This window comes from Microcaecilia unicolor, chromosome 12, assembly GCF_901765095.1.
Source record: "Microcaecilia unicolor chromosome 12, aMicUni1.1, whole genome shotgun sequence".
In the NCBI taxonomy this organism is placed as follows: Eukaryota; Metazoa; Chordata; class Amphibia; order Gymnophiona; family Siphonopidae; genus Microcaecilia; species Microcaecilia unicolor.
Genome location: NC_044042.1, coordinates 98,476,686 through 98,489,680, shown reverse-complemented (window position 1 = coordinate 98,489,680; position 12,995 = coordinate 98,476,686). Strand labels below are relative to the sequence as shown.

The window sequence follows — 12,995 nt, the reverse complement described above, 5'->3', positions numbered from 1 at the left end:
TATATATATATATATATATATATATATATACATACACACACACACATCTTTATTGAATGGAATAAGTGATTAGAAGTGGTTCAACCCTTTGGGAGTTCTTAGTGTTATTTGTATTTTGTATCAGAGAGTTTATAGCATTTTGTGATTTGTTCAATCTTTGCACAGTTTATTATTTGTCAAATTCATGGGCCGGCATTGAATATCCAGAGCTAATTTAACGGGCCTCAGTCGGTGCTTCAAAAAACACTGATCACCACCTGCTAAATATGGACCAGTGAATATTTTTCTTTTGTAGGTAGAAAATGGGAAAAACCCTATAGTACATCAGGCTCTAAAATAGAAATATATCTGATTGATTTAGCAATTATAAGGATTAACTTGTTATTCTTTTTCAGGTTTATGATAAAACATATTGAAGATGTCTATAGTTCTGCTGTAATGGCACAGAAGGATAATGATAAAGCTCTGACAGACAACTGGGCCTCTTTCAAAATCCGTTGCCGTGAGATTTTTTTGCTCAGACTTGTTTCTTGTGTTCAGATTGCAAGTAAACTTTCTTTCCACTGCAGTGTAAGGATATATTAAGATTATTTCATTTTTTTTTTTCTCAGTAATCGTGTTTTGATGATTTTAAAATGGCATATATGTAAAGTCTTTGTTGATTGGTCCTTCCTTAAATTGAACCCATAAGCTCCCCTTCTTGCAGGCAGCAAGAAGGGGAGTAGTCTTTGGGCAGTTCAGTTTTAATTACATCACAGTTGTCCCAAAGACTTGCTGCATATTCTAGCTGCAAGTTTTCTTCTACAGGCACTTTTGGTCACCCAACAAACCAGGGGCCATACCATAATAAGTACTTAAGTATTGCCATACTGGGACAGACCAAAGATCCATCAAGCCTAGCATCCTGTTTCCAACAGTGGCCAATCCAGGTCACAAGAACCTGGCAAGATCCCAAAAAAGTATGATACATTTTATGCTGCTTATCCTAGAAATAAGCAGTGGATTTTCCCCAAGTCTATTTTAATAATGGTCTATGGACTTTTTCTTTAGGAAGCCATCCAAACCATTTTTAAACCCCGCTAAGCTAACTGCTTTTGCTACATTCTCTGGCAACGAATTTCAGAGTTTAATTACACGCTGAGTAAAGAAATATTTTCTCTGATTTGTTTTAAATGTACTGCTTTGTAGCTTCATTGCGTGCCCCCTAGTCCTAGTATTTTTGGAAAGAGTAAACAAGTGATTCACGTCTACCTGTTCCACTCCACTCAGTATTTCATATACCTCTGTCATTTCTCCCCTCAGCCATCTTTTCTCCAAGCTGAAAAGCCCAAGCTGTTTCAGCCTTTCCTCATTATGGGGCCCTTTTACTAAGCTGCGTAAGCATCTATGCATGCCCAACGTGCACCAAAATGGAGTTACCGCCCGGCTACCGCATAGCTATTGCTGTAATTTCATTTTTGGCACGCATCTGATATGCGCATCTGAAAATGTTTTTTATTTTTGGAAGTGCACCAGGTGGCATTTGACGCACAAAGGTCATTATTGTCCTGTTACAGCATGAGACTTTACCGCTAGGTCAATGGCTGGTGGTAAGGTCTTAGACCCAAAATGGACACGCAGCAATTTTCATTTTGCGGCATGTCCATTTTTGGCAAAAGTTTTAAAAAAGGCATTTTTTACAGGTGCGCTGAAAAAAGATTCTTCGTGTGCCCAAAACACGCGTCTACAATACCACAGGCCATTTTTCAGCACGCTACAAAGAAAATACACATACACTATCAGACAAACTAAAAGAACGTACTACAAAACCAAAATAGGACCAAACTACAAGGACACACACAAACTCTTCTCACTCGTATACAAACTCCTAAATACTACAGCAGTTACCTCTAACAACATAGATACCCCATCCGCCACCAATCTTGCGAACTACTTCAATAAAAAAATTATAAAACTTCGACTCATGATACCTACCAACACTACTGAGTACACAAGCATCCTTGAATGTCTAGATCCAAAACCTGGGGAAAGCCCAGCAGATCAGTTATGGAATAACTTTGACACTATATCACCAGATGAAACCTCACATTGGCTTGGAAAATACGCCAAGTCACAATGCAAACTAGACATCTGCCCCACTAGTCTAATAAGATCCGCCCCCAAACAATTCAAAAAAGACCTCACGAATCATGTAAACCACAGGCTTCAAAATGGTCTCTTTCCCACGGAGAAAGGAAACATCTTACTGCGCTGCCAAAAAATGCTAAAAAAAGCACAATGGACCTAACCAACTATCGCCCAGTAGCATCTATTCTGCTTATAACCAAACTCATGGAAGGCATTGTGACGAAACAACTCTCTGACTACCTAAATAAACACTCAATTCTGCACGAGTCCCAATCAGGATTTCACTCAAATCACAGCACCAAAACAGTACTTGTATCTGCAATGAACTCATTCAACTGGTAACAACATACTCTCCTCCTACAATTCGACATGTCCAGCACCTTCGACATGGTTAATCATGGAATACTATTGTATATACTAGAATACTTCGGAGTAGGAGGAACAGTTCTCAAATGGTTCAAAGGATTCCTGACCACAAGATCTTACCAAGTGACAACAAATGCGGATATATCTCCCCCATGGACACCTGAATGTGGAATTCCCCAAGGATCCCCCCTATCACCAACTCTCTTCAACCTAATGATGATATCTCTAGCCAAACTTCTAGCAAACCAAAACCTTAATCCCTACATATATGCATACGATGTCACGATTTACATCCCATTCATACATGACCTAAACGAAATCACCAACGAGATCAACCAAAGCCTCAAAATCATGCACTCCTGGGCGGATGCATTCCAGCTGAAACTCAACGCAGAGAAAACACAATGTCTTGTACTCACCTCACAACACAACAAAAACAACTACTCCAAAATAACCACACCATACTGTTCTCTTCCCGTCGCACAAAATCTAAAAATTCTCGGAGTCACCATTGACTGAAACCTCACACTAAGTGCTCATGTGAAGAACACAACGAAAAAAATGTTCCACTCCATGTGGAAACTCAAAAGAGTAAAACCTTTCTTCCCGAGATATATCTTCCGTACTCTGGTACAATCAATGGTAATAAGCCATCTGGACTACTGTAACGCACTGTACGCCGGCTGCCAAGAACAAACCATCAAAAAACTCCAAACAGCCCAGAATACCACCGCCAGACTCATATTTGGAAAAACTAAATATGAAAGTGCAAAACCCCTAAGAGAGGAACTTCACTGGCTCCCACTCAAGGAATGCGTCGCGTTCAAGATTTGCACGATTGTACACAAAATCATTCATGCAGATGCCCCAAGCTACATGCTAAAACTTGTGGACCTGCCTCCCAGAAACGCCATAAGATCTTCCCGCAAATTTCTTAATCTGCACTTCCCCAGCTGCAAAGGACTAAAATACAAGATAATACACGCCACCACCTTCTTTTACATGAGCACGCAGCTGTGGAATGCACTACCTACATCCCTGAAAGCTATTGACGAAATAAATAACTTCCGCAAATCTCTGAAAACACATCTCTTCTATAAGGCTTACAAAGAGAACCCATAGCCTTACAAAACTACCTTACCTTCCACCCTGACTAACACCTGCCATCTCTCTTCCCTTACTTAATCTTTGCACACCACTAAATGTATCTGGTGTAATGGAATGATTATGTCATAACCATACTCTGTAAGCCACATTGAGCCTGCAAATAGGTGGGAAAATGTGGGATACAAATGCAATAAAATAAAAATAAAAGGGCCCCTTTGATATTTCTGGGAATGAGTTAACCCCTTTATTTTAAGCACTTTGCAGGTATCACTTAACTTAGAAACAGCCAAGTGTTAACATTGAGGATGCAAATAATTTGTGTTACATATAATTTTCTGTCATGCTGTATGCTTAATTATTATCACTACTAGACTAATCCAGAAGCTGTGGGTTATGCCCATTAACCAGCAGATGGAGACATAAAAAAGCCTGTGTGCATTGCCCAATAAAGGCATCATGCAGCCTTAGCTCCTCAGTATTTTTCAGTTTCCAGTGGATGGTGACGGCTTAACCAGGCATCTCCTAAACTGATTAGATAATATGCTCCTGGACCATTGGAGAACTGGAAACCAGGTGGTTGGAATTGGTATTAGAAAAAAATTAATTAACAGAACTTTATCTTTTCCTGGGGGATCACTCAGGGGAGTCTTAATCCCCCACCCCTTACCCAGTTATCTTCAGTGAATTCAGGTATTTTTTTTTTATTATTATTTAAATTTTCCTATATATCACCACATAAAGTGAATATGCAATCGGCATTATTTAACACTAGTAAAGAAGGCCCGTTTCTGACACAAATGAAACGGGTGCTAGCAAGGTTTTCCTGGGAGTGTGTATGTTTGTGAGAGTGTGTGTGAGAGTGACTGTGTGAGAGAGAGAGAGAGTGAATGTGTGTGTGACAGAGAGTGAGTGTGGGTGCGAGTGTGTTTGTGAGAGATAGAGTGTGTGTGTGAGAATGAGAGTGTGTGCAAGTGTAGATGTGAGACACAGTGAGTGTGAGAGAGTGTGTTTTACACAGATACAGTGTGTGTGAGAGAGTGTGTGAGAGAGTATGTGTGCGATACACAGACTCTCTGTGAGACCGAGAGAGTGTATGAGAGTGAGAGAGTGACGTACAGTGTTTCAAGAGCTTGCAGGCAGTACATAAGAAATTTAAATGAAGTAAATATTATGCCGACATGCTGGCCAAATTCTGTGACTGTGCATGCTGTGATGAAGGAATTCTGCTTTACCTGGCAGAACCATCTGTGTTTAGTTTCTCTCCTCCTTTGACATAAGGTCCTGTTCATGATTTGGATGTTAGAGAAAGAGAGTCTTCGGATGAGTGAGAAAAGCAGGATGCCTTCAGCGCAGCAGTGTTAAAGTGAAGTTTGGAGTGCCGAGAAAGGCAGGTAGACGGTGCTGAGAGTGAGAGGACAGCGACTGAGGAAGGGGGGAGGAGTAGTGAAGCATCTGTCTTTAGTTTCTCTCCTCCTTTGACATAACGTGCTGTTCATGGGTCGGATGTTAGAGAGCGAGTGTGTTTGGGTGAGTGAGAAAAGCAGGATGCCTTCAGTGCAGCAGTGTTAAAGTGAAGTTTGGAGTGCCGAGAAAGGCAGATAGAGGGTGCTGAGAGTGAGAGGACAGCGACTGAGGGAGGGGGGGAGGAGTGTTATTGCTCCGCCCCCGACGTCATCACGTTTGACGCGTGGGCGGGGCAAACACTCAAGGAGCAAAAAAGTGGTCTCTGCCACCTCACTTTTAGAACGTTGGGAAAGTGAGGCTTCATTAGAATGTTGGAGGTGCGTTTTATATAGAGAGATTCGGAAACAAAAATGATAAGTATAATCTTTACAGCCCATTTGTCCACAACTTAGTAACATAGTAACATAGTAGATGACGGCAGAAAAAGACCTGCATGGTCCATCCAGTCTGCCCAAGACAAACTCATATGTGTATACCTTACCTTGAATTGAATTTGTACCTGTCCTTTTCAGGGCACAGACCATATAAGTCTGCCCAGCAGTATTTCCCGCCTCCCAACCACCAGTCACGCCTCCCATCACCGGCTCTGGTACAGACTGTATAAGTCTGCCCTCCCCTATCCTTGCTTCCCAACCACCACCCCCTCTTCCCCCCACCTGCTCCGCCACCCAATTTCAGCTAAGCTTCTGAGGATCCATTCCTTCTGCACAGGATTCCTCTATGCATATCCCACGCATGTTTGAACTCCGTTACCGTTTTCATCTCCACCACCTCCCGCGGGAGGACATTCCAAGCGTTCACCACCCTCTCCGTGAAAAAATACTTCCTGACATCTTTCCTGAGTCTGCCCCCCTTCAATCTCATTTCATGTCCTCTCGTTCTACCGCCTTCCCATCTCCGGAAAAGATTCGTTTGCGGATTAATACCTTTCAAATATTTGAACGTCTGTATCATATCACCCCTGTTCCTCCTTTCCTCCAGGGTGTACATGTTCAGGTCAGCAAGCCTCTCTTCATACGTCTTGGAACATAAATCCCATACCATTCTCGTAGCTTTTCTTTGCACCGCTTCCATTTTTTTTAACATCCTTCGCAAGATACGGCCTCCAAAACTGAACACAATACTCCAGGTGGGGCCTCACCAATGTCTTATACAGGGGCATTAAAACCTCCTTTCTTCTGCTGGTCACTCCTCTCTCTATACAGCCTAGCAATCTTCTAGCTACGGCCACCGCCTTGTCGCACTGTTTCGTTGCCTTCAGGTCCTCAGATACTATCACCCCAAGATCCCTCTCCCTGTCCGTGCCTATCAGACTCTCCCCGCCTAACACATACGTCTCCCTTGGATTTCTACTCCCTAAGTGCATCACTTTGCATTTCTTCGCATTGAATTTTAATTGCCAAACGTTAGACCATTCTTCTAGCTTCTTCAGATCTTTTTTCATGTTTTCCACTCCCTCCGGGGTGTCCACTCTGTTGGAAATCTTGGTGTCATCCGCAAAAAGGCAAACTTTACTTTGTAACCCTTCGGCTATGTCACTCACAAATATATTGAACAGAATTGGCCCCAGCACCGATCCCTGAGGCACTCCACTACTCACCTTTCCCTCCTCCGAGCGAACTCCATTTACCACCACCTTCTGGCGTCTGTCCGTCAACCAGTTCCTAATCCAGTTCACCACTTTGGGTCCTATCTTCAGGCCGTCTAGTTTATTTAAGAGCCTCCTGTGGGGAACCGTGTCAAAAGCCTTGCTGAAATCTAAGTAGATGACGTCCATAGCACGTCCTTGATTTAATTCTCCTGTCACCCAGTCAAAGAATTCAATGAGATTCGTTTGGCACGATTTCCCTTTGGTTAAACCATGTTGTCTCGGATCTTGCAACTTATTGGCTTCCAGGAAATTCACTATCCCTTCCTTCAGCATGGCTTCCATTACTTTTCCAATAACCGAAGTGAGGCTTACCGGCCTGTAGTTTCCAGCTTCTTCCCTATCCCCACTTTTGTGAAGAGGGACCACCTCCGCCGTTCTCCAATCCCTCGGAACCTCTCCCGTCTCCAAGGATTTATTAAACAAGTCTTTAAGAGGACCCGCCAGAACCTCTCTGAGCTCCCTCAGTATTCTGGGGTGGATCCCGTCCGGCCCCATGGCTTTGTCCACCTTTAGCTTTCCAAGTTGTTGATACACACTCTCTTCCGTGAACGGCGCTCTATCCACCTCATTCTCAGGTGTACTTTTGCCAGTCCCTCTCGGTCCTTCCCCAGGGTTTTCTTCAGTGAAAACAGAACAAAAGTATCTATTTAGCAAATTGGCTTTTTCTTCATCATTTTCTACATAGCGTTTTGTTGTATCTTTTAGTCTCACAATTCCCTTTATAGTCTTTCTCCTTTTACTAATATACCTGAAGAAGTTTTTGTCTCCCCTCCTTACATTTCTAGCCATTTGTTCTTCCGCTTGCGCCTTCGCCAGACGTACCTCTCTCTTGGCTTCTTTCAGTTTCATCCGGTATTCCTCCCCGTGTTCCTCCTCTTGAGATTTTCTATATTTCTGGAACGCTAACTCTTTAATCTTTATTTTCTCAGCCACTTGCTTTGAGAACCGTATCGGTTTCCTTTTTCTCTTGCTTTTATTTACTCTCCTTACATAAAGGTCTGTGGCCCTGTTTATTACTTCTTTTAGCCTGGACCACTGTCCTTCCACTTCTCGTATGTTCTCCCAGCCCATCAGCTCCTTCCTCAGGTATTCTTCCATTTTGTTAAAGTCAGCTCGCTTGAAATCCAGGACTTTGAGTTTAGAGTGGTCGCCATCCACATGAGCCGTTACATCAAAACAAACCGTTTGATGGTCACTGTTTCCCAGGTGTGCAGCCACTCGGACATTTGACACACTATCCCCATTCGTGAGCACCAGATCCAACGTGGCTCCCTCCCTCGTGGGTTCGTTCACCATTTGTCTGAGCAGAGCACTTTGGAAAGCATCCACAATCTCTCTACTTCTTTCCGATTTTGCAGACGGAACCTTCCAATCTACATCCGGCAGATTAAAATCTCCCAACAACAGCACCTCTCTTTTCTTCCCCAACTTTTGAATATCAGCGATTAGATCTTTATCCAGTTCCTCCAATTGTGTCGGGGGTCTGTAGACAACACCCACGTGGACCAAGGTTTTATCCTCTCTTGTTAAGGTGAGCCATATCGCTTCTTCCTTTCCCCACTTCCCTGTCATTTCAATTGCTGCGATATCACTTCTCACATACAGAGCTACTCCTCCACCTTTACGTCCCTCTCTATCCTTCCTAAAAAGATTATAGCCTGGTATGTTTACATCCCATTCATGGGAACCATTGAGCCATGTCTCTGTGCCTGCAACTATGTCCAAGTCATTCTCCAACATCAGGGCTTGAAGGTCATGAATTTTATTGCTTAGACTGTGAGCATTTGTGGTCATTGCTTTCCAACTACATTTCCTAGTATGTGTTTTGGGTTTAGTGATTTGTGAGTGTCTTTTCTCTTTGGGTACCTTCTCCTCTTTTTGTTCCCTCTTCCTTGCTTTTTCTTTTTCTTCTGCTTCAATTTTAGTTTCAGGAACATCACAGTGCTTTAGTGGAGCAAAAGAATTTTGTAGTGGCAACACTTGTGTGGGTGGATGTTTCTGTGTGACATGACGAATTCTGCCTGAGCCTACTGTGAACCATCTGTTCCTTTGTGGTTTTATTCTCTGAGGCAGTGGTGAGAAGTTATGATTCTGTACAGTCCTATAAGTTGCTTTAATTGCATCTAATTCTTGCATTACTTTATATAGCTCTTGTTTTAAAGTAGATAGCTGAAGACAGATAGGACAAGCTTTAAGTTTCCAGATGATTGGCCTTGAAACTAAAGCAGCACAATTATTGCAGAGAATAAAAGTCATCCTGATTGGTTGAAATGGGTATGAACAGGTGTACTATGTTGGAGTATCAGCCTGCAAGACTGCCTGTGTATGACTGTGGAGTAAAGTTAATGAGGTTTGGGGTGGGTGGGTTGTGGGGAGGGTGGGTGGGATTATAAGTCCCAATGGGTCAGCTTAAGTGCTGCTATCAAGGGAATTCTCTAGTTGAATGGACCAAAATGGTAGTGTCTGATCCAGCACTTTACAATTTATTATACTTTTTAAAACTGCCCTAGATATTAATAACTTTCCTTTTAAATAAATCTAGATATTGCCAATAATTATAGCAGTGTCAGCTATGTAAAAATGCCCCTCCCCTCTATCAGAGTTTGGCAGGAACAGAAAGAAAGAAAGAAAGAAAGAAAGAAAGAAAGAAAGAAAGAAAGAAAGACAGAAAGAGAGGTTTCCCAGTGCTAATTAAATTGATTAAGCAACAAGCCTTAAAAAGTTTAGACAATATCAGGTAGGTTTCTCACCTAACGCCAGTCAATTTGAGAAGTATGGGATTTAGGGGTCAGAATAAACCTGTCCTTTTTGCAGGAGCTTGGTTCAGTCCCAGCACCTAACACCAGTCAATTTGAGAAGAAGTATGGGATTTATGGGTCAGAATAAACCTGTCCTTTTTGCAGGAGCTTGGTTCAGTCCCAGCACCTAACGCCAGTCAATTTGAGAAGAAGTATGGGATTTAGGGGTCAGAATAAACCTGTCCTTTTTGCAGGAGCTTGGTTCAGTCCCAGCACCTAACGCCAGTCAATTTGAGAAGAAGTATGGGATTTAGGGGTCAGAATAAACCTGTCCTTTTTGCAGGAGCTTGGTTCAGTCCCAGCACCTGGAAGTTAGAAGTAAAAGTTAAAGAAATTTGATTCCAAGATTAAGGAAATTAAAAAAGATACAAAAATTAATAATCAATAATGAATTCAGGTATTGTTTATGTCTGTGCAGTCAAAGCAGCAAACTTTCTGAAGGTGAGTTGGGTGTTTTCTTTGCAGTGGGTGGAAGCTCTTTCAGCCTTTTGCCTTGACGATGCTCAAGACAGGCTTCTGATTTTATTTTATTTTTGTTTTGGGAACAACTTGTTTACTCTGAAGAGTCTTTAGTTGTTTCTTTAGAGAAGAAGCTGTGACATTCTGCTGACACTTGGCAGGCTAGTGTAGTTTATTTTTAGGGAACAACCACAAAATTTAGAGACACACTTAATCCCTACGAGCGTCAATCAAGTAGATCAAAGAGCAGGGTAGGTTACTTTAGACATAGATTCACTTTATACCAACATCCCTCAGTATGAAGCTCTCCAGATTATTGAGGAAACCCTCAGAGATCAAACCACCCATAGACGTATCCCCAACAGATTTATTTTGACATTGACTAGTTTGGCACTCACCAGTATTTATTTTTGTTTCCAACAGAATTTTTATCAGCAAATCAGAGGCATAGCCATGGGTTCAACCATGGCCCCTGATGTGGCAAATCTGTATGTTGCTCATTTTGAAAAATCGTTTCTCAAGGATCATCCATACAAACACCAAGTTATTTTTTCTATAAAAGATACATTGACGATATTTTTATGATCTGGAAAGGGGACATAACATCACTCGATCTCTTCTTTAATTGGCTCAATACTAGAGATGAGAATTTACACTTCAAAATACAGTATCACGCTACAGAAGTTAGTTTCCTGGATCTACTCATCCATAAAGACCAATATCATTTTACCACTACTCTATGTAGGAAGCCTACAGACCAAAATGCTTTCCTCCACATCACTAGCTATCATCATCATAGATTAAAAAAGAATTTACCACTTTGTCAGTTTCTACGCTTAAAGAGGATATACACAGATTTCGAAGACGTCACTTATCAGTCTGATATCATGGCACGTAGATTTGAAAATAGGGGATATCTGAAGAAGCATATAGTGAAAAGAAGATAGAGACATCTTATTATCTTCAAAGACCTGCACCAGACGTCGTATGCACATTCAAAATCTCTCACTTAGCTAGACACATACAAAATTCCATCAGATGCCATTGGCACATTTTGGAAAAACTTGAGTGCTTTAAGAACAAGCACCTAGTGATTGCCTATTCCCATGAAAAAAATCTAAAAGAAATCTTAGTTCTATCTAGTCTTCCAGAGGCTCCATTAAAAGACCACATTGATACACCATCAGGTCACAAGAAGCACGGCACCTGTAGTGTTTATTCACACGCTCTACAAATTACACAATTTGTAAATCCAAGCTCTGGAGAAATATACAAACTCAAACACAGCTCCAATTGTATCTCTTGAATATCATCTATATTATGCTGTGCCCGTGTCCTCTGTCCTATATTGGCAAAACCAAGAGATCCATCAAGACACAGATCATTGAACATCAAAGCTGTCTAAAGAGAAACGTGGAATCTGCACCTATGGTCTTTCATTGGAAGACAGCTGGACACTCCATACATGATCTTACATTTTTTTGTTTTCAGGATGCTAAAGAGCAACTGGCATAGAAACATAACAGATAACATGTTGAAGAGCAGAAACTAATTTTCCAATTGCAAACACTTGAGCCCTATGGCATTTTCTTTGATATTAGTATTTACAGTCACTTTTATTGTACATATTCCAATTCACACTGTTTTTTGTTTTATTACTGATATAGTGATATACAATTATCTAAAGTATCATACTGTGAGGCATTTTTTTACTTAAATATTATTATGTTCAGTATATGTGTCAATATATGTGTTTATATATATATTTTTTTAGTTTTCCAACACAATGGATAACCCATTATGCACACAAATAGGAGCTTGTTCCTATTTTGTAGGTTTACTTATTCTTATATAATGCCTCAGCAGTGTATTTTAAATATCTCTAATGCTATTATACATCTATTTTAGCATTATACCATTTAACCTTTTCTCTTGAAGATGGGCAGGGAGGGGGCTTGGCGTAAGGGCTCAGGAAGGTTGTTCCAAGCATAGGGTGAGGCGAGGCAGAATGAGTGGAGCCTGGAGTTGGCGGTGGTGGAGAAGGGTACAGAGAGGAGGGATTTGTCCTGTGAACGGAGGTTACGGGCGGGAACGTAAGGGGAGATGAGGGTAGAAAGGTAGTGAGGGGCAGCAGACTGAGTGCATTTGTAGGTAAGAAGGAGAAGCTTGAATTGAATGCGGTATCTGATTGGAAGCCAGTGTAGTGACTTGAGGAGAGGGGTGATATGAGTATATCGTTCTGGCAGAATATGAGACGTGCAGCAGAGTTCTGAACAGATTGAAGGGGGGATAGATGGCTAAGTGGGAGGCCGGTGAGGAGTAAGTTGCAGTAGTCCAGGCGAGAGGTAATGAGAGCGTGGACGAGAGTTTGGGTGGTGTGTTCAGAGAGGAAAGGGCGAATTTTGCTGATGTTAAAGAGGAAGAAGCGGCAGGTCTTGGCTATCTGTTGGATATGCGCAGAGAAGGAGAGGGAGGAGTCAAAGATGACTCCAAGGTTGCGGGCAGATGAGATGGGGAGGATGAGGGTGTTATCAACTGAGATAGAAAGTGGAGGAAGAGGAGACATGGGTTTTGGTGGAAAGACGAGGAGCTTGGTCTTGGACATGTTCAGTTTCAGGTGGCGGTTGGACATCCAGGCAGCAATGTCAGATAAGCAGGCTGATACCTTAGCCTGGGTCTCTGCGGTGATGTCTGGTGTGGAGAGATATAGCTGGGTGTCATCAGCATAGAGATGATACTGGAAACCATGAGATGAGATCAGGGAGCCCAGGGAAGAGGTGTAGATTGAGAAGAGAAGGGGTCCAAGGACAGATCCCTGGGGAACACCAACAGATAGGGGGATAGGGGTGGAGGAAGATCCATGAGAGTGAACTCTGAAGGTGTGGTGGGAGAGATAGGAGGAGAACCAGGAGAGGACAGAGCCCTGGAACCCAAATGAGGACAGTGTGGCAAGAAGTAAGTCATGATTGACAGTGTCAAAAGCGGCGGATAGATCAAGGAGGATGAGGATGGAGTAGTGGCCT

The 12,995-nt window shown here is 42.2% G+C and overlaps 1 protein-coding gene across 1 annotated transcript in view; it reads left to right on the top strand.

The window, feature by feature from the left end:
• The window catches only part of CNTD1 (cyclin N-terminal domain containing 1), a 63,424-nt gene that overhangs the window by 24,468 nt on the left and 25,961 nt on the right, over positions 1 to 12,995 (top strand). Inside the window, 1 exon segment of the mRNA XM_030221289.1 lies at positions 396 to 570. Within this exon segment, the coding sequence (XP_030077149.1) occupies positions 396 to 570 (175 nt within the window).